This window comes from Protopterus annectens, chromosome 15.part0, assembly GCF_019279795.1.
Source record: "Protopterus annectens isolate FY-2018-M chromosome 15.part0, PAN1.0, whole genome shotgun sequence".
NCBI lineage: Eukaryota > Metazoa > Chordata > Ceratodontiformes > Protopteridae > Protopterus > Protopterus annectens.
This window is the reverse complement of record NC_056749.1, coordinates 349013968-349041240: the sequence shown is the minus strand read 5'-3', so window position 1 is coordinate 349041240 and position 27273 is coordinate 349013968. Positions and strand designations below refer to the sequence as shown.

Below are 27273 nucleotides of genomic sequence, written 5' to 3'. Positions count from 1 at the left end.
TCATGCTTACCAATTTCATGCTTACCTTTTCTACTTCATAGGTGTTTACAAGGCTAACGACCACAAGGGCCTCTTAAAACTAGCCATGCATCCCAAATCGCTGACAAGTTCTGATACCCTTGTTGCTTGGGAAGTGAAACATTGACAAGCAGGGGCTTGGGAAATGAAACATTTACAAGCTGCCTGTCTCCATTAGAGATACAGGTGCCAAATGAGGGATGAATTTCCTGTTCCCCATCCAGTTGTCCAAGTTACATTTGAACTGGGTTAAGCAGGAACTCTGCTTCACATGGATGGGGAACCTGATCCAGAGAAGGGATAGTCTTCTGGATATATACCTGTCTCTCCAGCAGGTCCCATTTATATCACAGGCAAGATTTAAGGCTTTAGAATGGGTAATTCTAGTGCTGTTTGTTTCGCGGACATGCACAAGGCTCATCAGAGTGGGGTGTGACAATGCCTTGTATGCCAAGCACAGATCTCCCCTCAACAGCCTGTAGGAGACAGAATACAGGGATAGGGTCCTAAGCCAGTCTGCAAAGGAAATGTTACTTATGCCCTGTATTCTTTTAGTGAGGAACCTCTGTGGATGTTCCAATTGTAGGACATGTCTTGTTAGGTACATACCAAAGGGGGCACTGTACTCAATGATAGGCAAGATGAATGCTGAACACAGTGGAACAATGACTTCCTTGGACCTAGATACCATACCTTTGTTTATAAACTGCACAGTATAGAATGATTTCCCTACTACTGTAGACACGAGATGGCCAAAGCCTATATTACTGTCTATGTGTGTGCCCAATTTCCTGACTACTGAGTTAACTATTAGCAATGTGTTGTCAATATGATAGTTACCAAAAGTGGATGACTCCCCGAAGAATACTATTATGCATTTCCTGGCATTTAGTTTTGGTCCACGGCTCTGACATCAGTTGTTTGTCTGTGTTAGCCCTTCCTGGAGAATATGTGTGTCAGTGGGAGATTCAATGGCAGCTCCTAATCTGCAGTCATCTGGAAATTTAGTAGCCAGAGGCCAGTGACATTGGACTTGACTTCAGAGAAGTAAATGCCAAAAAGGAGTGGCCCCAGGACCAATCCCTGAGGGACTCCGCTTGTGGTTGGCCACTTTGTAGAGGTGGGCTCCCCAATTCTAACTTCCTGGGTCCTGTCTGTGAGCCAGCTGTGTATCCACCAGATGACAAAAGGGTTTGTACCTAACCTCTTGTGTTTGTCAACAGTGACCGAGAGGGGTATTGCGTCAAATGCCTTGGCCAGGTCAAGGCACGCAGCATGAACCATTATGCCCTCATCAACTGCTTTGGTGACCTTCTCAATGAAGTCTACCAGTTAAAGTAGGAATGATCTTCCCTTGATGAAATCATCCTGGGTTGGGTCCAGTGTCTGGAGGTTTCCCATGTCATTACTGATCATTTCCATGATATTTTTTTCCATGGCTTTGCATGTGAAACTAGTGTGACTTATGGGTCTGTACTTTCTAAGGTCTGTAGATGGCCCACCTTTGTGCAGTGGGATGACTGTTGCTATTCTCCATTCAAGAGGCACAAAGCCTGTTTGGAGGCTACAGTTAAACAGACAAATGCTCAAATACTCTTTGTCTTTCCATACTTTCGTACCTTCGTACTCTGTCACTTCTTGACAAACTGGCAGTAACTCTGACTTCACAGCAGAAGCTGAATTTAAGTAATTCAGTACATCATCTTAACCTTTTAGCTCTGCAGTTACAACATCACCACTAACTACACATTTCACCCGTATTTGTTTCAGTTACTCATAGAAGGGCTTACCCACAGTTTGGCTTATTAGACAGGTCTTTGCTGAAAAAAGTTTTGTTCAGTCAGACTAACAAGCAAAGAAACAAACAAAATAAATAAATAGTGGCTGAGGCTTCCTGAAGAAACAATAAAGAATGTGACCTACTTGACTATCAGCTATATTACAAACTCCAGTGATAATATTCATTCATTAGTTGGTGTTGGAAATGGTTACTTAATTTGTGCCAGTATTTACCTTGTGTAACATTCCTGGGAGCAGGTTTCTTATTCTGGAATGAGGACACCCTTCCAATGCCAGGGGAAATCACATCTCCATTTGTGGCCCTGCTTGTACTGCCATCTTGCAACTTTGTTGGTGTCTTCCCTGCATCAATGTCCAAAGTTCGTTCAGATTTGTTGTTTTCAATTTGACTGACAACAGATGTGACATAGTCTGCATCAAGCCCCTTCCGAACTACTACCTTTGTGCGCTGTAGAGGTATGGGTGTTGTTTCTGTGTTGTTTAACACTGGACCATTAAGTATCTGACTGCAGTTCTCATCTTCAAAAGAAAATGAAATAAAGAAATAGAATTTAGCTCATGTCTACATGTTGCTTTACTCTGACCTTTATGCCCTTATATTTGCTAAAGTTCCAACCCCACCACCTGATACAACTGTCTGCTATCTTGACATTGGAAAAAGTGTCATGAGCAGGCTTCTCATAAAACAGTGACCAAATTCACATATAAAACTACTGCCCAGCAAGTGTGAAGTCTACAGAAAGCAAGAAGATGATTCAATGGAGTTCATTTTTTTCTTTTTGTTATGTGTCCCAACCTACTTCCAGGTTTTCATCTGTACCTATGTGACACTACTTAGATTCATAGACTCAGACTGTGTAGGTTGCTTCTCTGTGATAAACTCATCGACCCATTTGATGCCCAACTACTATAAACTCACTGCTACACCCAACAGTAATGTCAACTCAAACTGTACTTCTGCAAAACAAGCGAGTCTCTTATTAGAGCAGTAAAGCTTATTGTCTTACTTCCCTTACTGAAAAATGCTGCTGCAAAACAATATCTGCCTAAGTTTTGGTACTTGCTTAAAAGAAGGTCACTGTAAAAATTACCTATCATTACCCCGACCTCTATTCTTCATTTAAGGAACAGTGGCCAGCATGCATGCTCATTAAACTTCTCTCAAGGACAGCCTGCTATGTATGTACTGTCACATCTTCAGAGGTAGACATAACTGAGGATAGCCACTATAAATAAGCATATAATAACAGACATACTGAAATACCTTTCCTTCGGCACTAATGAAGAGCCAACTCAAACTGCCAACTGTAGTCATCTCAGGTAAAATCAATAGCATGCTAATTTACAAAATTAAAAAAAAAAAGACTTTTATTAACATAAGGACGTCTTCAGATATAAACGCTACTGAGACAGTCACAATAAATATAATTACCAAAATCTCATCACATGGCATCATCATGTGATCAATCACAATAATCCTAAAAAACTTATCAGGGTAATAAAAGCAGTATTGTAGAAAACATAATAATTGATATTCACTGTACCTTTTAGAATTTATCTGCCAGTCTATTTAAATCACTAAAAATAAGCATATACGCATATTGTTATTCAATCTGGGCTTAAGAGCTGTGTTTATTTTAATTGCCTATAGAGTTCCACATATAGTAATGCATTTTCCCACCAACCTTCATTATTTGATTTCAAAACTTTCTCATTAATAAAAATTCAAGCTTCCTAAAACTGTTATATAGTACATTTTATTTTATCATTTTTGAAATACTACATAAAAGTCCATCAATATGTTTGTTGGGTTTTCTTTAGTTTTTCCTATATAATAAGAGGAACAAGTGGAACATATTGCTATATACACCAAGAAACTAGACCAACAAGAAAAAAATTGTGTTAGCTTTTATTATTTCTTTGCCATGATAAGTAATAATTGTCTCATCCTCAAATATAAAAGGATGTCCACATTTGTAAGTACCACATCCATTACAAAGAGTATTTCTGTTCTTATCTTCCAAAATATTTTTTATGTTTATTTTATTTCTTATATGCAAATCTAGGTTATTCTCCAAATACCCAAATCAGTAGTTCAGAATTAACAGCTACCCTTCATATTTTCATCAAAACTTGTTTCTAGATGGTTTCATCTATGGTCAGACATCATAAATGTTGTCTTTTCTACTGGAACTAATATTTTTTTCCAGATCTCAAGATGGCTATGAATTTCTCAACTCTATTTTAACCTCATTAAAATATTTTCCATTACATCTTGTGAATATCCTCTAACATCCAACATTTTAAAGAATTTAACTCATTATTCAAAAGTATTATTATGAGTTATAATTCTAGATAATCTAACTGACCTTTGATGGGGGGGACAAAATGATGATTACTTTTAAAATGTGGGTAGCAAATCAATGTATACTGGGACATTTCTACAAAGTCCTCTGCTGAAAATGTGCTCTTCCCAGCTGGACCATCCTGGTAAACAAATGAATATAAACAAAATCAACTATATTTATGTGAGTTACGCACACAATAATGATGTCTTCATGCAATGAGCCCTACAACTAGCTATGTATCCTCACGGTATCGGAGAAGACTTTTAAAAAGGTATTCAGTCCTTGAATACTTACAGTCACTAACTGGCTTAGGATAATCATTAATTTTGATAGCACCATTCAAATCAGCAGAATTTTAGTCCAAAGTATGATGTTCTGTTTTAAAATCAATCTGTTGGAACTTGACTCAATACTGTGCAAAAACAGATGAAGTCTTCACAGACAACTTCACTAAGTCTCTTTCTGAATCCTGATCAGTACTGATTGTTTCCTGATGTGGTAGCATCTCTGGCAGTTTCTGGAGCTGATCCCAATGCTCCCTGTGGAATCATCTTAAATGATCTGCAGTCTCAGTTGACTGGCGTGAGCAACAGCTGTGGCTTGAATTTAAATTTTATATCGAGCACCACAATCTTGGACCATCTTACCCTCTATTGCTCAGTTACAGCAGAGGGATTATTTTCCATTTTCTAATAAAGCATTTTTTCAGTTTGCTTTTTTGTAACAATTCTGTTATCTACTTTCTACAATCAGTAATTTAAATAAAGTGGGAAGTTCTGATCTCAAATTTCTGATAATTTAATAAGAGTTGTGCAGGCAAAAATCCTACTGACTAAATAGAGAAACTTTACTATTCAATAGAGGACCACATTCACAGGCTACTTGTTTTGTTATCCTATGCCTTGAAAATATGGGCTTGTAAAATCACTATCACTAATCGTGTTGTAGTATCTTTCAAACTAACAGATTCAGGACACACTGAAAATTCATTTACACCCAATAAAGAATTAAAATTATTGTAGTGAAGCAGATTAATGTCCTACTTTACCCACAGCACTAATGGAATCTTGTACAGAATTAGTTACTCGTTTTGGTTCTTATCCCTAAATATGTCACATATGGCAGAGATGTGAATCATTTGTTCAATTTGTACAGACATGCTCGGTCACTATATAATGTTATATCCATTTTCTTTGCATTTTGTCATTTCTAACTGTGATTCTATACTTGCACCAGCATTTGACTGAGTAGCTGTAAATATATAATTACTTTGATGTGCATGGAGTGCCCTGACTGCGCTTTGATATCACAAAAAAGACAAACCATTTAAGCGCTTCTGTAGGGTGAGACCTGATATTAATTGGCTTCTGTAGGGTGAGACCTGATCTTAATTGTTAACCACCCCTGCTTAAGTTTTTAATATCGGTTATCATGCTAGGCAGTTAAATCTGCCAGTTCTTGCCAGCAAACAACAGTGGCAGAACTAAAAGCAGCCTTCTTTCTGTCTGCACTCTCTGTCAGTAATCGGTTGTAAAATAAGAAATTGTGTCATGCTATCTTTCTGACAGTACTTGTGAAGTGCTTTATAGCTTTGAAAGCTGGCAAAACACTTGGTGCTTTTTTCCATGCACTAAAAAGAATTAATGTCAGGTCTCAGATGGTAACCGTAAATTGTGTGTTCTCAACATGGATGCAAAGATTCACCTCTCAAGCTTTGTTCTTGAGGTGAATTTCTTTGCATCCATTTCTTAAACACATAATACTGTGGTTAGATGGGAGACCCGCTCATAATCTTCTGTATCAGTCTTGAAAATCAATCCTCCAGCTCTGAAAATAAAGTACGTCTTGAGTAAGGGATGCAACTGTTTGACTCAATTCAGCAATCTTGTCATTATGGATTTCATTATAATTATTAATATAAGATTTCAGGTCTTGTAACTTATTAGTACTTATTCTGTAATACTTCTAGTTCTTTAAGCATGCTCTGATTAGTATGCATAAGCTTCCCAGGTCATACTTCTGTGGTTGTAACAACAGTTTTTGAAGGTATGCAAGCATTTTCTGCAAAGATTTCTTAAAGATACCTCAAAGTGGCTTAAAGTTAGATCCCACCACAACACTTTTCCCATATATAAATATAAACATATACGCATACGTGCATACAGCTGTAAAACATCTGACATCAGAATATTATTGCTTACATTTCCTTCTTATTTGGTACACAGTTTGTCTACACATCAATCAATACTCTTGATGCACTGGTAGAAAGTCTTCCCTCCTGCAAAAGAAGTGTTCATGTCCCTTCCTAATTTATGTCATCTTGCAGTGTTGTGGGTAGTGCCACATCATAGTATTTCAGAGTCAGTGCTGTGGTAACACACTTTTCTTGATCTGCTGTCCAACACTGTACTGCATCAAGCTCTAGTAGCTTCCACAATGACAGTGATATTAGAAAAATGCAGAATAAACTTAGATACTGTACCATTCCAAGTAATTACATCAAAGATGATTTGTCAAGAGTCTTCTTAATATTCAGAAGCACACAAACTTTTTAAGCATCTGAATGAAGACCATTCACCGTCAGCAAATGCTATACCTATTTCACAGAAGTAACACACATTTGGCTTTGCTTGTTTCAAATTTTGTGTCTTTCCATCAACTGGATTACTCATTTGTCATGTTCCAGTTTTACAGCAGTACAAATCAGACTTTCATCAATAATACTGACTACTCCATATATCCACTTGTAATGTTTCCTATAGCTCTCTGCAATACTTCTGGTGCAGATGAGATTCTAAAAGGTAGTGACAAGAATGTATAACTTCCTAATGACGTATTAAATGCACAGAGTCTGGAACTGGTGTCTTCTAACTTGATCTACAAAAACCCTTAGATGCATCAAAAGAATCTGAGATTAGACAGGGTAGCCACTACCTCTTAAAAATTATGAAGCAAATAATGTTCCACCTTGATCTATTAATTAAGGTCTTGTAGACCAATTCAGATGTTGAACATGTCCTATTTTATCACTGCCACAATACTGTTAATACATGGATTTTTTTTTTCTATTTGACTATTACGACCAGTGACTCCATATCCTTTAGTGATTGCTCTGTGTTAGTCTTACGTGCAAAGGGCACTCCACATGGAGCATGAATTGTAAGAAATGGCTCAGGTGATAGCAATATATAGTACTGAAGCTGCAGACATTCTAAGTCTTCAAAATATTAGTATACCTGTTTAAACTATCATTCATATTCCACACTCCAACTTCTGCACCCCGTTACTTATACATTCATAATTGCAGAAAAGTCCTATTCACAGACATATGTTTAACACAGTCTAATTTGTTGCAGTGAGTATTTGCCAGTAAAATTCTGAATACGTACTCTTTTCACTGAATTCATTATTTTGCATTCAGCCTTTGACTGCCTTGGAACTATATTAGAGTTCAAATTGCTTAAACATTTGATACACATATCTCCCCAGATATTCAGTGTGTTCTTACACACATTCCCATAAATCTGTGCCACAGCCTACCTCTGTATGATTTCCGTATTATTAGATTGCACTGTCTGATGGTACACTGCAGTTTCATCAGTAAATCAATCAGAACACAAGTGGTTTTATATTTGGACTGCATGAAGTCTTCTTATTTTTGCCTGATGTAACACATGCACCTTTGTTTGCCCAAGATACTCTGTTGTTTTATTTAAGTTTGTTATTTAAGATTAAAAACAACAGCTTGTATTCTCCATTTTTACAAAATCAACAAAACCATCCATGATCCAGTGACTTAGACTTGTATCCAAAACAACTTGTAAATTTTCATGTGGAATTCTACATCTTGCAGTTTAAACACATTTTACAAGTAGATTCATCAATTATATTGTAATCTGCCTTAGTGTCCAGCAGAGACTTAACTGCTTTGTGTTTAGTCAACAGCTTCTTTTACCATGCCTCAATTTTGTTCTCATTCACATATTGGACAGTATCGACATTTTCACTATGACTACTACTGAGTGTACTGAGATGGCATTTAGCATGCACTGTATTTAATGAATATACTTTAACAGCAGTCACAAACCTCTGAGATTTTGACTGATACTTTGTTTCAACAACATTAATATTGCTTTCCGTATTTGTTTCTCTTTCAAAGACACTCTAGTGAAATAATTATTACCTCTGCAGAATACACAAACATGGCCATGTAGATGTGTTGTACAAATTTTCATGTTAAAGAGTTGCACAAGGTGTAGTTTCTGACTGCCTGTTACTTACCAGGTGACATTTTGTACATTCTGTAGCCTCCTTAATTTTGTTTTCATTTTTTACTATTTGTAGTACATCTAAGTTTCATTTTTACACCATTCTCAGGCATAGCTTGTATTTTATACACTTCAAGCTCTTCAACAATACTTTTACATTTTACAATCAACAGTCACTTGCTCTAGACACACCTATGTTTTTCTCTAAAGTCAAATAAGCTTCTCTGAGCAGTATGCGCCTTAGAAGATCACACCTTATTCCACAGACAATGCTGTCTTTTAAAACTGAACCAGCTAAATCTTCAAATTCATAGTTGTGGTTCCATACATAAGATCAGTGATACCAGCATCTACTGCTTCCGAACCGCCTTTATTTCTAGTACAAATAAATATATGCTGCATATGTTCTTCTTTGACTCATAACATATTTAGTTTTTCAATACTGTAACTTTATCTTTCTCATCTTTTTTTTTTTTTTTTTTAAATAAATGCATTATACACCTGAAGCACAAAGGAACATGACATATTTAATTCCTTCTGACTTGTCCCCAAGGGCTCAGGGCCACTCAGACTGAGGTATAACAACACAAGGCTCTTGAACCCAGGACATACAATTTTTAGACTGGTTACCCTGTAAATTCATAAATGCTGTCAGTTTTGGGGTCATCACTTTGAGCCAAAAACTGCAGAAACAAAGCAAAAATATATTGAAGGTTCAGTGGAGCATGAAAACTATCCTATACTAAGTGCCAAATTTGTACTGGGTGGTAAAAACAAATTTATTGTGTGGACTGTATTAAAATAAAAAGATGATAATAATAACAGCACAATTATTATAACTGATGGCTTGCTTGTTCACGTATTTCTCTAGTACAGGTAGATGAAAGCAGCAGCAGTGAAGCAAAACCGTAGTAAAAATGTCACTGTTCCCATTTTACAGAAAAGTGATTTTTCTTTTGACAACATATCCCATGGTGCCTTTCTTAGTGTTTTTATTTCTGATACAATGTCAGATACAAAAAAGGAAGGCCTAGCTAGCAATACATGGGTAGAGGAACAAACAAGTTGAGATGCTTTCACTTCAACAGCCATAGCACAGACATTATAACTCTTAGCATAGACTACCTGATGTCTTAAATGTACAGTACTACTCACATTGTCAGTATTTTACACTCACCACTTCCCTTTAACTGCAGATCTTCTAGGCCATCTCATCTAGAAAATTTTCACATCTGAAGATCTCCGATCATAGGATTCTTACAAAATATAAGCGCAAAGGTCAGCCCTGTCTACCTGGCTGTCTCTCTTTCCCAAGGTAGAGCTATTCTGGGGTCTTGTTTGCCAGAGTCAGTGTGGGTAAAGGCATGCAATGTCCTGTTTCTGAAGTTTTGCAATTCACAACACAGTTTTACAAATGGATGGTATGAGCAAACGGACAGCTGAAAAACTGATATAATAACATTCAGTTAAACTTAAGAGGCAAGTTATGTTGAATATTGCAACTGCCAATCTGCATAACATTTCTGAAAGGAGGTTTTATACATATTTATACTGTATTATTTTAGTACCGAAGACAATTCAATGATGCAGTCAGTTGCTAGGTGCTACGTTACATGCACAGATATAGATACTTCAATTGCGAGCCTAGCTTATAGATAACATTGGTTATTATGATCCACAAGTGGACAGAAGGTACATGCATATTACGATGTATTCTTTCATAATATATCATTAACTGCACGGTTACCATGGCAACAATGACATAAGTAACAAAAGCAGACAACAAGGGATGAATTAGAAGATGAAGCATTACTAAAGAGTGCACTATAAACCATAACTATAAATACATGGTTACTGAAGGGATTGTCTGTGTCACTACTGAAGAAAAACACTGTGTTAAACTCAGCAAAACACAAGGTACCCTCCCCCACCCATCATCTATGTCAAGAAATTCTTGTCATACTGTCTGGAATACTACAAAATGAAACCTCTCATTCCAATCCCTCTATATTTTATGCTATGCTGGCCCAGTCAAATTTTCACACACCCTAAGTCCTTTCTCCTATATTTGCCTTCTTTATTGCCACATGCTCTGTTTCCCTGAACTGTAGCCCATCACTCAGCCAACTTCAAAGAGCAGAGGGGTAAAATAGTGACACTATGTTACCTCACCAGTGGATCTTCTCACACAATCCAAGGAGTCACTACCTATCCTCACTTATCTACTCTTCAAATTGACACTCTGGGTGATAGGATTTTGATCACTTTTAGGCAACCCTTTTCTGAGGACGTGCTTCGGATCCTGCAGGAGGCCAGGAAACCCACTACCAGGAAATCCTATTTGTTGAAATGGAAAAGATTTTCTGTCTGGTGCCAATCTCACCATTAGGATCCCCTATCTGTGGAGGTTCCTCTGGTTCTCTCTTACCTGTGTGATCTGCCCCATGTTGGGTTGGAATAATCTTCAGTTAAAGCTCATCTGTCAGCAGTTTCTACTAGTCTGCCCTTAATTCCTCCTCTGGCCTCTTGATTTGAGGTCAAGCAATTTCTTAAAGGCATTCTGCATATCAGGCCGCCCAGGAAGCCTATTCCACCTTCCAGGGACCTCAATTTTGGTCATGAAAAATTGACTCAGGCTCCCTTTGACCTCAATGCTTCAGCTTCCTTATAACATTGTACTTGGAAGACTGTTCTTCCTTTGGCTCTCACTTCGGCCAAGAGAGTGTCCGAACTTCAGGCTCTTGTGGCTGCTCCTTTTTTAGTTTTCCACAGAGACAGGGTCTCTTTCTAATAACCCTTCTTTTACGCTCAAGGTGGTCAGTGAGTTGTCCCTTAATCAGTTGACTCATTTGCCTTCCTTTTTTCCTTCTTCACAGTCTGCCAGTGAGACAGTTCTTCACACCTTGGATTTACACAGACAGCTCAGATATTATTTAGAGAAAACTAAAGTTCTTCACAAATCTGAGCAACTTTTTGTTTCCTTTCATCCTAGGTCTTTGTGTTTAGCTGTTTCTAAGCAAACCTTCTCTTTCTGGATTTCTACAGCCATTTCTTTGTGTCAAGGTAAATATATTTACTCATCAGTATAGGCTCATTCTAACAAGGCTGTTGCCTCCTTTGGAGCTTTTTTCCAAGGAACTGGATACAAATTCTATCCTTGAGGCTGCTAGTTGGTCATCTGTTCAAAGCTTCACTAAGCATTATAAGTTGGATGTTATTTCCAAGGCTAGGGCTGCCTTTGCTGCATGGGTTTCTGGATAGTTCTTCAGTGCTGATGGACTCTGGGCTGTGGGGAGGATTGGCTCCCTGCAAAAAACACTTTTAATTTAGGTCTTTACCTGCATTCAAAGTTATTGTTTTCTTTGTTTTTTTCTTTCTTTTTTTGATTTTTCATTTGGGTACCATAGTTTCATGTACAGTTGATTATTGTGTGATTTGATGGACTGTTGTATAATCCTATTAAATATATTTTGTGGAGATGGCAAAGCAATGTTAGATCAAAAAGTACAAGTTTGGTCAGAAAGACAGCTTATATACGAATTATATGCACAAGAACTGAACTAGAGACTGCTAAACCATCTATCAACAGGTTGTGATTTACTCACTCAAAAGCAATGTTGACTTCAACAAATACTGCATATGTCAAGCGACCTTTGAAAATGTTAGTGAGTAGTGTATTTGTAACTCTGAACAGAACAATTGGGTTAATCTTTCTTTTAGCAATTCATTTGGGCAGTGTTTTAATACTGCTTTGGTAAAAGTAAGCTGGAACTTGAAGAGTCCACTGCTTACTTCAGCAGTTTACCAAGATGTGGCAGAAGTAAGACTGGACTCTATTTAGATGCATGTTTGTTTGTTTGCTGGACTTTGGTAATGTGACCAATAGTTAGCTATTTTCATTGGAAAGTATGCTGTGCTCTGAAGATGTTAAAGACAGGGTTTGCCACAGTACAGGCCATTGCTGCAGATCCATGGCTGAGAGTGGACTCAATCAGTATGCTAGTTTCTTGATGCAAAACTTTCCTGCAGTAGAAAGGTGGGGAGGTAGTAGTGCACTTATTTTGACAAGAGTTAGAGGGCTCTTGTAAAAAAAAAAATCTTACTGTCTGAAAGATGGAGGGTATTTATTTGCTTTTGATGTCCTCCTTCATCTGGTTGTACTAGGTTATGTATGGGAAATAGCCTTTTGGGGAGTGGGTGTATTTCCAAATAGTCCAGAAATCTTTTTGCTTGAGAAGGTAGCAATAATATTTCTCATCCATGATAAATGGGTTACTTTATGGATTCATTTTATTTCTGGAAAAAGTGGGGTGGGGATTCAGTTGGGCAGTGGTCAGTATGGAAAAAGCAATATTCATAGGTTCATAGGTAGGTACTAGGCTATTGGCCCTAGGGCCTATATAAGCTTAGCCAAAAAGGTACCGTGGCTTTCGCCATCCAAAAAAATATTATTTTCCTGTGCCACTGTTGAGCAGAGCCACAGAAGTGATCCCTGGGGTGAATTTCCTATTTCCTATCCAATTATCAAGATTTTTCTTGAAGAGTGCTAATGAGGAGCTTTGTTTGATATAGATAAGTAGTTTGTTCCAGAGTATAGGGAGTCTCTGGAATAGGAATCTATCCCTGCAGCATGTTCTTTTTATTGTGGTGACCAGGTTTCGGTCCCTAGAGCGTGTAGCTCGGAGGTATTGGGATTCTGAGATGGTCTGCGTACAGCATCTGTTTGAGGCCAGTAATCATCTTTGTGAAGTATTTCTGTGGCATTTCCAGTTGTTGTAGATGTCTTGTGAGGTACATATCAAAAGGGGCATTGTACTCTATAATGGGTCTAATGAGTGATGAGTAGAGGGGGAACAATGACCTCTTTTTTCCTGAATGAGAAACCTTTTGTGATGAGGTGTGCCACGTAGAAGGATTTCCTGACTACTGTGGCGATGTGATTATCAAAGGAGAGACTACTGTACACCTGTGTCCCAAGGTCTCTTATCACACTTTCGGTGTTAAGTAGACTACCGCCTATATGATAGTTCATGGGTACAGAGTTTTTACCGAAGGGGATGACAATGCACTTTTTGGCATTGAGCTTAAGGCCATGACTTTGACACCAGGCATCTGTCTCAGTGAGGCCCTTTTGCAGGATGTCCACATCGTTAGGAGTTTCGATTATGGCTCCTAGTTTGCAGTCATCTGCAAACTTTGTTAACCAAAGACCTTCTGTGTTAGCCTGTAGTTCAGAGAGGTAGATACCAAACAGGAGAGGACCCAGGACTGAACCCTGTGGTACTCCACTTGTCACTGGTCTGAAGTCTGGTCTGAAGTTGGATTTGGAGTCCGCTACTTTCACAGTGTGGGTTCTGTCAGTGAGCCAGTTGGCAACCCATCTTGTGACATAGAGATTTATACCTAGTTTAGTGAGTTTATCTATAATGCCAGAGTGGGGGATGGTGTTGTAAGCCTTGGCGAGATCTAGATAGGCTATGTGAACCACCTTACCCTCATCTACAGCTTTGGTGAACCCTGTGGTACTCCACTTGTCACTGGTCTGAAGTCGGATTTGGAGTCCGCTACTTTCACAGTGTGGGTTCTGTCAGTGAGCCAGTTGGCAACCCATCTTGTGACATAGGGATTTATACCTAGTTTAGTGAGTTTATCTATAATTCCAGAGTGGGGGATGGTGTCTAAAGCCTTGGCGAGATCTAGATAGGCTGTGTGAACCACCTTACTCTCGTCTACAGCTTTGGTGACCGCTTCAAAGAAGTCTATAGGTTTAGGAGACATGATCTGCTTTTTACAAACCCGAACTGGGTAGGGTCCAGAGTTTGGAGATTGCCAAAGTCTTTGTTTATAAGTTCTATGATGATACGTTCCATGGCCTTGCAGACCAGGCTCATCAGGCTAATGGGGTGGTAGTTCCCGGGGTCCGTGGTGGCTCCCCCTTTGTGGAGTGGGATAACCGTTGCTGTGTGCTATTCAGTGGGCACAAAGCCTGAGGTGAGGCTATGATTGAACATGGTACTTAGGTGGGGTGCCAGTTAATTCTGTAGTTTGTGTAGAACGCAGCCTGGGATGTCGTTAAGTCCCATGGATGCTGTGTTCTTGGCTTTGGAGAGTGTGTTTTTTACCTTTGCAGCCGTGATTACAGGAACTTTGCATTCTACTAGTATAGAGATGGGTCCTTTAGGGGGTGAGAGGGGGGGGTAAAGTTAGCACTGAAATTATCTGCCAGGATGTTGGTAATATCAGTTGGTTCTGTATATTTAGAGCCATTGTGCTGTAACTCAGCGCAGATCTGAGTGTTGCCATTGAGATGCTTTACATAGCTATAGAATACTTTGTGGCTGTCTTTAGAATCAGTGGTGATTTTGTTTTCACAACTAGCTTTGGAGGATTTCATGAGGGATCGCAACTTCTTACTGAGGCTGACCAGGGAGTTCCTCTAATCATGGGATTTTACTCTTTTTTGCAAAAGTTTATTTCTTCTGTTGCAGAGTTTGTTTATGGCAGGGGACCACCAAACTGGTTTCATTTTTTTGGAGAAAACATCTTGGTTCTGTTAGGGATAGCATGATCCTTGCACTCATGTAAGTGCTTATAAAGTGCATTTGTGTAGGATTCAGCAGTCGTACCTCTATTGTCTGTCTGTATGGGTGTCACGAAGTTTGCCACTTCTGTCTTAAGAAGGGTGAAGTTGGCTTTGGAGAATTTTTTACTGTAGTTTCCCTAGTGGGGGGTGGGGGCAGGATATTCATGTCTAGGGTGATTAGCTTGTGGCTGGATCTGACCATCAAGGAATTGACCTTTGGTGTGGAACATCGGTCACCCATGTTGGTAATGACCAGGTCTAGGATATTGCTGCCCCTGGTGGGGGTGTGGGTAAGTTGATCCAAGGCATTGGAATTTATGAATTCCAGAAAAAGTTGAGCAAAAGAGTTGGAACATGAGTAATTTTCCCAGTTAATGGTGGGGTAGGTGAAACTGTCCATTATTAGGGTGTTGGGTTGTACCCTAATATTTTCCAGTGTATCAAGAAATGAGGAGTGGGAATCCTAGGGCATGGTGGGGGATCTGCAGCAAGCTACAATTTGGATTGCCGTCTTGCCCAGAGTTAGTTGCACTTGGACAATCTCGGATGCATTATGCTGAGTACCTAGCCTGGAGGTGTAGATATCCTTAATGTATATGGACACACCTCCGCCTTTAGTGTTTTGGTCCAGGTTAGGTGGCCGAAAGCTGTGGTATGAATTATAGCCTGGTTGGTAACGCCTTGAACCAGGTCTCTGACACTGCACAGATGTCGATGTTTTCCATTTTAAGGAGTGCCTCGAGTGAATGCATTTTGTGGTTTAGACTTCTAGTATTGAGTAGCAATACCCTCAGTTTGTGCTTGCTTGCACCTGTTATGGTGGTGAATTTGTCATTTGAACCTTGCCTAAAAAAGACACCATAGGGGTGGCCAGAGCTTAAGCCAGTATCTGGAATTCCAAGGGCAACATGTGCAGGCCATCTCTGGCAAAGCATCGTGGTCTGTTGATCATGTCATCCCAGGCAGACAGATACTGGATCCCCTTAGAATGAGACCAGAAGCTTAGCCAATTGTTGAAGTCAATCATTTTGTCCTTGTACTGTGGTATCATTCTGGGTGATGGCAGGATGCTACTCAGGGCTAGGGTCATACTTGCCTGGACTACAAGGTCGGAGAACTCCTCCATGTCTCTTTTCAAGTAGTCCAGGGAGGTACGTCTCAGGTCATTCACACCAACATGAACAATGACAGAGTCATATTTGTACTTGTTGTGGAATGACCTGAGTGTGTGTGTTATGTGGCAGATTCTGGCACCTGACAGACAGCTGACAATAACTTTCTCCTTGTTTAGCCTGGTGAATGGAACATCAGTGTGCCTGACTATGGAGTCACCTATGACTAGAGTATTGGGTAAGTTGTTATGCATTATGGGCTGTGATTGAGTGGCACACTGGGTTTGTGGGCTATGTGTCATTTGGGTTGTGTTGGGGGGTGGAGGTTGCTTACGTTTCTGCATTGGAGGGCTCTTTTGCTTGGGCAGGTTTTTATTGAGAGCCTCCGTGAATGTAGCTGTGTGTTTTGTGTTTCTATGTTGTGTGTTTTGGTGGTGTAGGTTTTGAGGGAGTATGTGATGAGTGTGGTGTGGTGCAAGTGCTTACGTTCTCCTCTTGACTGTCTAGTCCAGTCTTGGGTGAAAAGAGCTTTGCTTCCAGTTTGGCTATGTAAGTGCATCTCTCACAGGTTATAGTGTTGGGTGGTAGGAGGAGAGGGTTGTCTGTGTACATGAGGCAATTGCTGCATTGCCCCAAGATGCCCAGATTCATCAGGTAGACAAGAGAAAACACCGGGAGCTGACCCTTAGACATGCCTGGATAGGTGCTGTTTATTAAGTACTAAAAACTGTTTTCCTCTAGATAAGTGAGGAAAATTGTATGCTGTAGTAATTAGTAGCTTACTGCTTACAACTAGTTCTGAACAAGTGCTGAGCTCAAAGAAACAGGTTTGAGTGCTAAAACTAAAAACTGACTACTTCTACGGGAAAATTTGAAGAGCAGACTTTATGGCACCAAAAATAGTTTAACTCTAACTAAGTGGCGATGCATAAAGTGTGTGTGTGTATATATATATATATATATATATATATATATATATATAAAACAGTAGCAAATGAGCAAACTGATTTAAACAAATTAACCAATTAACCAATAAAAGCTAAAAACTGAGCCCCGTTCCAGCAGTCTTCGATCAGACAAGTTGTAACTGCACACTCCTACCACTAGGGTGCAGGGGAACCTCCTCCAAAAAAAGATGGCCTGGATTAGTGCGCAAGTTATATAAACAAAGCTAGATTCAGCGGGTCTGAATCTAGTCTATGATACAGCAAACAAGGTGTACCAATTTCAGAAATAAACAGTTCAAATAAGGAGGCACAATAAGGCTTTAACCAGAAACTCCCAGGTCAGAAGGGCAGAATCTACCCTCTCCTCCCACAAGAGTGCAGACCACACCTTCTTAATGTAAAATAACTGGCCCAAACCCCAAGTGCTTAAACCAGAACTAATACACTATAGAATAACAGACACTAAGCCCTCAATCAGCAACTCCCAACTTAGAAGGATGTAAGCTACCTGTCCTGCCACAACAGTGCAGACCACAAACCTTCTTAATGTAAAATAACTGGTCTTAAGCCCAAGTACGCAAACCAAAGGCTTAGAATAACAGTTACAATTTAATCGGCTACTAACAAGCAGTAATAAATGCAGCAGAATAAATGCAATTAAGTACTTTTAAGAACAGGCAGAAAAAGCAAAATAAAGTAATAAAGTAGGAAGAAACACAAATACAGTAAAAGCACATGAATAAAGTGCATTTTTTTTCTTTTTTATATATAACAATAGAAAACGTGCAAACTGATTTAAACAAATTACCCAATTAACCAGTAAAAAGATCAAAACTGAGCCCTGTTCCAGCAGTCTTCAATAAGACAAGTTCTAACTGCACGCTCCTGCCACTAGGGTGTAGGGGAACCTTCTCCAAAAAAAGATGGACTGGATCAGTGCTCAAGTTGTACAAACAAAGCTAGATTCAGTAGGCCTGAATCTAGTCTATGCCACAGCAAACAAGAAGCACCAATTTCAGAAATAAACAGATCAAATAAGCAGGCACAATAAGCCTTTAACCAGAAGCTCAGAAGGGCAGAATCTAGCCTCTCCTCCCACAAGAGTGCAGACCACAAACCTTCTTAATGTAAAATAACTGGCCTGAAGCCCAAGTGCTTAAACCAGAACTAATACACTTTTAGAATAACAGACAATGAGCCTTCAGTCAGCAATTCCCAACTTAGAAGGATGTAAGCTACCTGTCCTGCCACAACAGTGCAGACCACAAAGCTTCTTAAAGTAAAACAACTGGTCTGAAGCCCAAGTGCTTAAACCAAAAGGCTTAGAATAACAGTTAGAAAATAATCAGGCTACTACCAAGCAGTAATAAATGCAGCAGAATAAGTGCAATTGAGTACTTTCAAGAAGAGGAAAAAGCAAAATAAAGTAATAAAGTAGGAAGATATACAAATACAGTAAAGGCAGATGAATAAAGTGCAAATTATTTTTCCACCCATTAGGTTTGACAGATACAGCCCAGCCAGTGGAGTGTTAAGCAGTATGGACATTGTGTTAATAACAATGCAACTGTGGATATAATAAAGCATGGTGGGAGGTTTACTTTTTTTATTTTGTAGCCATGTGATAGCACAAAGAGACCATTATTAAATTAACATAGTTCTACAGAATTAACATTTTCATGTTTGTTTCTAATGAGAGTGTCACTGAGCATGTGGCTGATGGAAGGCAAGTTTGGTCTGGTTATCTACTTGACTGAATGGAAAAGACTGAAGCTAGAAAATATATGGAAGTTATAACACATCTACCAGAATTCCAGATCTTGAACAGCATCTCATTCAGCAGGTCTGGCAAACCAACGTCCACCAGGAAAGGTAAAGGTTTTTGCCTAGGAGCATTAAAGGTATATGGTTTATTTTCCTAGATCATATTTAGGTACTCTTTGTCAAAGAAACAACCTGAAGTGGTGTGAAGACATAAAGACCAGCAGCGCCCTTAAAGATCACTATCCTACTGTTGTTAGTAAAATACAACCAAGTGGGTTGGACAGAAACCATGACAGGGACTTACTTCTGATATCTCCACCAAAGAAGTGTCACCAGGTGAAAGAATGCTAAAAGAGCAATGAGTAAGTTTTTAGGCTGCACTTTCTGTTGGTGCAGCATAACCTCTCTTTTTCAATTCAAACATATTAAACAATAAAAAAATGCTTGAAATGTGCACCTCCTACACACACACACACACACACACACACACACACACACACACACACACGCACACAATGTGTGTTCCACATGCACTCATACCATAGATACCAAAAATCTTAGGACTTGTTTTATAATATGATTGAAAGGCACAATGTCAAAAAATGCAGAATATTCAAAATAGGCATTCCCACAGGAAGTAAACAGGCAGTTTTGACCTCTGAATGATCATAAATGTTGAAATGTTTGTTAGATTTTTCATATGTTCTTTAAAAACTTTTTCTTCTAATGAAAGTGACAATACTTTTCTGTTACATTTCATTCAAGGTCACTATCTCAGACACACAAAGTGACAAATTAATTTGCATTGTATCTGTGTTTATTTTCCAGCTCTGAAACTAGTGGTATGTTCATTAAGATTCCTGGCACACTTTCTTCCCTAATCTAAATTCCCTAATCTAAATAACTGCAGCACTATACTGGGTAAGAATTAGAATGTACAATGCCAGTGATTTAAGTGGCCACGGTGGTACAGTGGTTAGCATTGCTGCCTCACAGCAAGAGGTTCTCCAGTTCGATTCTCGGCTGGGGTGCCTTCTGTGCGGAGTCTGCATGCCCTCCCTGTGGTCGCGTGGGTTTCCTCCGGGTGCTCCGGTTTCCTCCCACATCCCAAAGACATGCTGTAGGTGGATTGGACACTCTAAATTGGCCCTAGGTGTGAGTGCATGCGTGTGTGTGTGCCTTCTGTGGAAGGCTGGGCGCCGGGCTGACAACTCTACACTGTAAAACTCCACTGCCAATCATGAGCGGACAGGTGATCTGCTGTGGCGACCCCTAACCGGGAAAAAGCCAAAAGAAGAAGAAGAATGCCAGTGATTTAAGTGCAGTGAATTAATCTGTATAAAGCAAAAGTGATAGGGTGACTGGAGAAACTCAGCTAAACTAAGAGTGTGTGTATGCATGTCTGCATTTATGTATGTTCATTATTATGCCTTGTGACATGATATGGTGCCAGTGTAGTACAATATCTGACAGAAATGAAGAAATGCATTGTACAATATTGTTATCTGTAGGGGATTGAAACATAGACATGGTCAGAAACGTCAGATGAAGAAGCATAAACATGGAGGAGCTTACTGTAACCTAAAGCTGTTCACTATGATTACATGACTCACTATCCCCTTAGCTTTAGCTTTCTTAAAAACAAATTGTGTGTGTGTGTGTGTGTGTGTGTGATTATGCCATACAATAATACACAAGTGTTACAAACAACTTGAGTTTTGTGATCATGTGCTTTTTTTCTGCCAGCATTCTGGGGTCCTGATTAAGTTATACTTACATCACATATATTTTTCTCAACCTAAATCTTAACATGATCCCCACTTGCAGACTAAAATCATGTGAAGACATACACAGCAAACAAATTTTAAGCAGCTAATCAGATTACCATACACAGTGCAAAAGCTGATACCCTTGTTATCTAGCCTCCTAAGAATATCCTTGAGCAAAACACTTTTCACATGGCAACATAGAAGTTACAATGCAGAAAGATTAAAAAGGAGCCCTTCACAACTGAGATCAGGCATACCATTCTTTGCCATTGTGGCTGACCAGAAAAGGAATAAGAACTATTAATAATTTATGACAAAGGACATGACCTTTCAAGTGTAACAGGTCATCGTGGGAAAAGGAAATCAATTACTGACGAAATGCCTTGTTACTGACTGTCCAGAGGACAACGAAATACAACTAAGACAAAGTCAGCAAGTCACATACTCTATTTTACATAATGGATTCTGTAGCTTTGTGATTCCTTAATAAAACATTAAGCATGTCCAAAAGCTTTCATAATAAGTAAACAAAGGTCCCCATCCAATTACTTTATGCAATAAGAGTTTAATAAAAGCACAGATGCAAGCTAGGCCAACATAGCCAACTGGCAAAAAAAGAACTGATGCAGCATTTGAGAATCAGCAGCCCTCAAGATCTCAATCTTAGTTGATTTAGGAGGAATAAAGGGAGACATTACAGCTCTTCCAGAACATGCAAGCTGTTGTACCACCCACACTGAATTAATAAATGTCTTTAGTGACATCTGAATTCTAAAAAAGTGCATTAGAAAGCTATCAAAACACATACTACAAAAGCATAGAAAGGCTAATGTACAAGTGTACAGTGTTATCAGCCTGGAGTCAATAAACTTTGAATAACCCTCAACCCTGAAGCAGCATGCAGGAAGAAATCCAACTTTTTTTAACAATAAATAAAACTTAAGCTCAGCCACACCATTTTTGTTTCTTTTCTTTTTACCATGTATAAATGTGTCCGTTAATTTAGCCACTTTCTTCCCAAGGCATAAAAATGCTTGGAAATAGCAGATGGACATTTACTCTAACATGGACTTTCAATGCCTTCAGCTGTCCTGCATATTGTGATACTAATACACAGGAATGTTCATTGCTGGTAGCCTCTTTCAAAATTAGTGATGCCAGCAATCCAAGTACATGGTGAGTTAAAAGAACCCATGACCTTCTGCACCAAAGCAGAGTGCGCTACTTGTTGATTTACAACACTACAATACATCAAATGTTATTAAAGTCTCAGGTACACAAACTTTTAGATTTGGTTCAGACATATGACACATTTTTTTCAGAAAATATGGTTTACGCTTCCTGCAGTGAAAAAAAAAATATGACACAGGAGTAATTTTTTTTAATTCCTCTCTTGGTATTTTTTTCCTTATTACATTTGTAAAGGAATGGTTATTGGGCTTTAGAAAGCCAAAAGAGTAACTCAGAGCAGACAAAGTTCAAATAGCATTATTCCTAGCACTACATTGATCAAGAAATAAAGCACTTTAGAATAAAGTTGTGAACGTTTTTTTTTTCCCTATAATGAACTACAATGAACCCACCACTTCTAGCTTATTGGAGTAACAAGCAAAGTACAATGAACCATCCTCACCAATGTAAATCAACATTAAGCAACACAATGAAAAATAAGTACCACTAGCAGCTGCCATTCTGGTTGCTAATCTCCTTGAATGCTGGTTTCTTTAAACTAGGATGAACCTTTGTACATGTTTATTCACAACAACAAATAGTATACCACAACAGCAAACAGCACACATTTTATGATGGACATAATGTATTCATATATAAAACTATGAGACATCAACATGGAGTAGTACAGTCCCACACCCTTTAACACATTTAAAGTGACTTAATACAGAAAATTCATTTACTCTCTAGGATTTGTAGTCCATAAACAGTATATGTAGTGAAATTACACCGGATTATAAAATCAGACATCACTAGAGGATGACGTCTGCAGTGTACTCTCTGTCTAAAAGCATCCACAAATAAAGGATAGTCACTATTCCTCCAGGCCGATGTAAAAAACACAGAAAGTGGACTTCAGTACATGTATAGTGAGGAGCTGAAAGGGACATAGAATCAGTATGGCAGGTGCTGAAATCTCAGGCAAAGTGTGTGTGTGTGTGTGTGTGTGTGTGTGTGTGTGTGTGTCACCCCTTCCCCTTTTGAGAATCTTAACTTGTAGTACGCATTTTGAAAAATGTCTCAGTACAGAGTAATACATGACAGGGTATCTCCATAAACAGGAAGACTTGCTACAACACGTGCTAAGCAGACTTTTAAAATGCCTAATGTTAAATCAGCTAAGAAAAAGAATATTAAGTAAAGTCACAAATGTCATCAAACAAGGCATGTGAACTTCCTTCAGGCGTTAAGACTGCTTGTCTGGGAAATATTTCACCAGCAGTACCTACTGGGGTATCCCTGATCCTGCCAATAATATAGGTACACCCTCAATAAAAGGAATGGCCTCCCGCCACCTCTTTTTTTAAATGAAGTAGACATCTGACAAGGAGACTCCAGTGAAGGTAAATTAGAAGAAAGGGTTTACTCTTAAACTTATCTAACTATGGAAAAAGATCATCTCTGGTAACATACTTGCTTCTGCCTGATTTTACATAGCCAGTCTGGTCCTGCTAAGTTAGATAAAGAAACAATAGCTCAAAAAGAAAAGAAAGATGGCATTTAACAAACTTTTTGTGCCTTACTATATGTTAGGATAATTGCTTATTGCTCAACATAACTTAAACATCTGCTGACTGCCAAATTACCAATAAGTACTGAGTTATCATTCAGCATCACAGGTTAATGACAAAGAGCTTCTTCGATCTCATTTCATTTTGTTAAAGTAAATAGCACTTCATCCAAAGACACTTTTACATTGTTGACCCCAAGAAGAAAACCTTCACAGTGCAAAATGATGGACAATTCAGAGTAACTATACTAAGCAGCATGTCTTTAAGAGGAGTAACCCCACAGTGACATGGGAACAATTAGTTGGCCATACAATGGCCATATCTGAACCCTGGACTTCAAAGATAAATGGTTGCAGCATTAACTGCTTCTCCACCACATCATCCTACATACCCCACCAGTTCTGATGTAAGAGGTGATATACAAGTTACTGTGCTATGTTAATATTACACTTATTAATATTTGACAGATTATATTTTAGATGTTTCTGCAGCAAGTGGCACAGACAAATATTTTGTTTTTCAGCATATCAGTAACTGAAATGCCTACATAATCTGCTCATTTCTCTAATAAACAAGCTGTGGATGACTATAAATTAATTTGTTTGTGTTTGTGTCTTTCGGCTTTTCCCGGTTAGGGGTCGCAACAGCGGAACTCCGGTCCGTAATGATTGGCAGTTGATTTTTACGTACCGGCTTGCCAGGCCTGATGCACAACCTTCAACGAAGGTACGCCCATTCACGCATGTCTCCACGCAGAAGATGCTCTAGCTGAGAATCGAACCTGACAGCGTCTTACTGTGAGGCAACAATGCTACCCCAGCACCACCACCGCGGGTAATAAATTAATATCAAATAAATACTGAAAATACTTCAAGTATGCTGATATGTATAGCTCCACCAGAAACCGCTCATAAAAAAAAAAAAACCACTATTTATTCCAAAATGACAAACAAAACTTGGTTAAGCGCTTTCATCCACACATCAGTGGACTTCTTCAGAACAAATCAAATATACAACATGTTCCTTAAATATGTACATATTTGGCGCTAAAATTGCCAGTGCCCTTAAAAACAACTCATTTAAAGACATATCATACTAAAAACCGCTATGTATTCAATGTACTTAACCATGTGTAAATATAAAATGCATATACGCGTTAATCAATCATCCTAACCACAAACGAAATATAAAAAATATAATAATAAATATATCTCGATATTCTTTAAAAATCATTATTTTTTTAAAATTCATTTATGTCTCCCCTAATAAATACATTCATCTGTCCAACAATTGTTTCATTGAAAACACATACCCATATTCGTCATATGTGCAATATGATATAATAAATTCTACTAGAAACATTCTTTAGTTAAAAATTTGTGGTTTAAAAACTAAGTCTTAAGTAGTAATATTGGTTTAAATGTTATGCAATCATTCAACCTTGGTTCATTAGATGCATCAGTTAACAACTGCCATTTCACTTCCCTCTGTCCTAAAATAGCCTTGTTATTACCTCCCCGTGACCTGGTGGTTACTTGTTCTACTATAGCAAATTTAAATGTATGTAACTCACCTAGTCCTTCAACATGTCTATACAGGGCGTTGCTTTTGTCCTTTCGCCTAATACTATAAAGATGGTCATAGATTCTTTTTTTTAAAACATCTCTCTGTTTTTCCTATATAGAAGCAAGGACAAATCATGCACTTAGCTAAATGTATGATGTTTTTGGAGTTGCACCTCCTTTGTCGAAATGTTATTTTGGTTTTATTGTTATTTAATGTAACTCCTTCCACTTCCCATATCGAGCTACACTGACTACAACTCCCACGTTGTCTCGTGCTATTGTTCTGCTTCCTTACTTCTCTGCTCACACTTCTTCTTTCAGAGACTTCAAGTTACGACCCATCTTATAAACAAATACTGGTTGTTCTCCAACTATGTCACTAATTCCTTTGTTAGCCATAAACACATTCCAGTTCTTAGAGAGAATTTTCTTAATCTCTTGGGCTTGAGAGCTGTATTCCAAAATGCAGGTCCTCTTATATTGAAATTCATTATTCGATGTGCACTGGCTTCCCTTGTTAAATTCAGTCTCTAATATAGGAGGGTATTTTTTGCCCCATTCACCTATCACATAACTAACATCCTCCAACATATGCACTGGATAACCCCTAGTCTTGAACAAGGACTTAATAAATTCTATTTCTTCTAACATATCCTGATAACTAGATGTTATTCTTATCGCCCTTATACATTGTCCCTTAAATATATTTTTTAACATTTTCCTGGGATGATTGCTTGTGAATTCCAAGTAACTGTGGGAGAAAGTATTTTTCCTATAAATCCGTGACTTGAACCCATTGGGGGTATTGGATATAAAGGTATCTAAATAAGCTATACCATCTAAACTCCAGGAATAAGTGAATTTTAAGTAATTATTAGTACCATTCAAAAATTGTATAAAATCATCTATGATGTCACTTGGACCATCCCATAATATAAAGATATCGTCCAAAAATCTTGTATAATGTCTAATGTATTTATAGTAGTTACTTTTAAATAGGTGTGAAATTTCCCAATCTAACATAACCAGGTTGGCGAAAATAGGGGCACAAGCTGCCCCCATAGCCACCCCCCTGGTTTGTCTGTAACACTCCCCTTCAAAAGAAATGTAATTATGATCAAGTATAATGGACATTAATTCCATTAACAAACTAACTTGGTCCCAATTCAACTCCGAGTACTGTCTTACACTGTTGCAAAAGGCTTCAATGGCCAGATCTTGAACCCTGGACTTCAAAGATAAATGGTTGCAGCATTAACTGCTTCTCCACCACATCATCCTACATACCCCACCAGTTCTGATGTAAGAGGAGATACACAAGTTACTGTGCTATGTTAATATTACACTTATTCATATTTGACAGATTATATTTTAGATGCTTCTGCAGCAAGTGGCACAAATATTTTGTTTTTCAGCATATCAGTAACTGAAATGCCAACATAATCTGCTCATTTCTCTAATAAACAAGCTGTGGATGACTATAAATTAATATCCCATTTCCTTCTTACCACTTGAATGCACTGTCTAATGACTGTACAATATATCCCTGAACTCCCTGCTGTTTTCAGCCCCACACCATCCTCAGGAAGCTGCCATATGCACCAAAGCCTTGTCAATATATATATATATATATATATATATATCCATGTATATCTATATAGCTATATATATGTATATACATACTCAAAGTCAAAGTGAACTTTACTGTTATTTAGACTCCACAAGGGTAACCTAAATGAATCTGCATGCATCAGGCTCAATATTGAGATGTCAATTACACACATAAAAAATACATATAGCACAAGCAACATACATAACATTACTGCTATAAATTAATCTGTGTACAGATTTGTAGCAGCTGTGTGACTGAATACTGCATACTACCGTTAGAATAGCTAGCAGTTAAATACTGCACTTGACTGACATTGTGACAATGTAAACAGATAACTATGAGCGAGCATCTCATAATTTCTTCTGAACCATAATAGTTTGACCGACACAAAATCTTGTCAATGAATAACATTCCTGAGATTACACACACAACACACAAACACACACACACACACACACACACACATATATATATATATATATATATATATATATATATATATATATGTATATACATGGGTCAGTCGGCCCTGAGAGATAGGCAAGTGCTGTTCCAAAGGAACAGGCAATGGCCTCCATCAACCTCAGCGAACTGAAAGGGAATCGGGTTTAGATCCCCTTATCTGGAGAGGCGGAGATGGGTGCCTCACAGTATCCGAAAGGGCAGGGTGCCCTGGAATGGGTTCAATTGTAAAGCATCGCTGGGCATGCGCTGTGGTTGGATGAGGAGTTGCCCCCTCACTGAGT

General features: G+C 38.5%; 1 protein-coding gene across 3 annotated transcripts in view; it reads right to left on the bottom strand.

The window, feature by feature from the left end:
- The window catches only part of OPHN1 (oligophrenin 1), a 2670560-nt gene that overhangs the window by 174594 nt on the left and 2468693 nt on the right, over positions 1-27273 (bottom strand). For 2 of the 3 annotated variants that reach the window (XM_044057104.1, XM_044057105.1), the window contains one exon: positions 2032-2337. The exons of the other annotated variant lie outside the window; for it this stretch is intronic. In XM_044057104.1, the coding sequence (XP_043913039.1) occupies positions 2032-2337 (306 nt within the window). The remainder of the gene's footprint in view (positions 1-2031; positions 2338-27273) is intronic. 3 annotated transcript variants of the gene reach the window in all.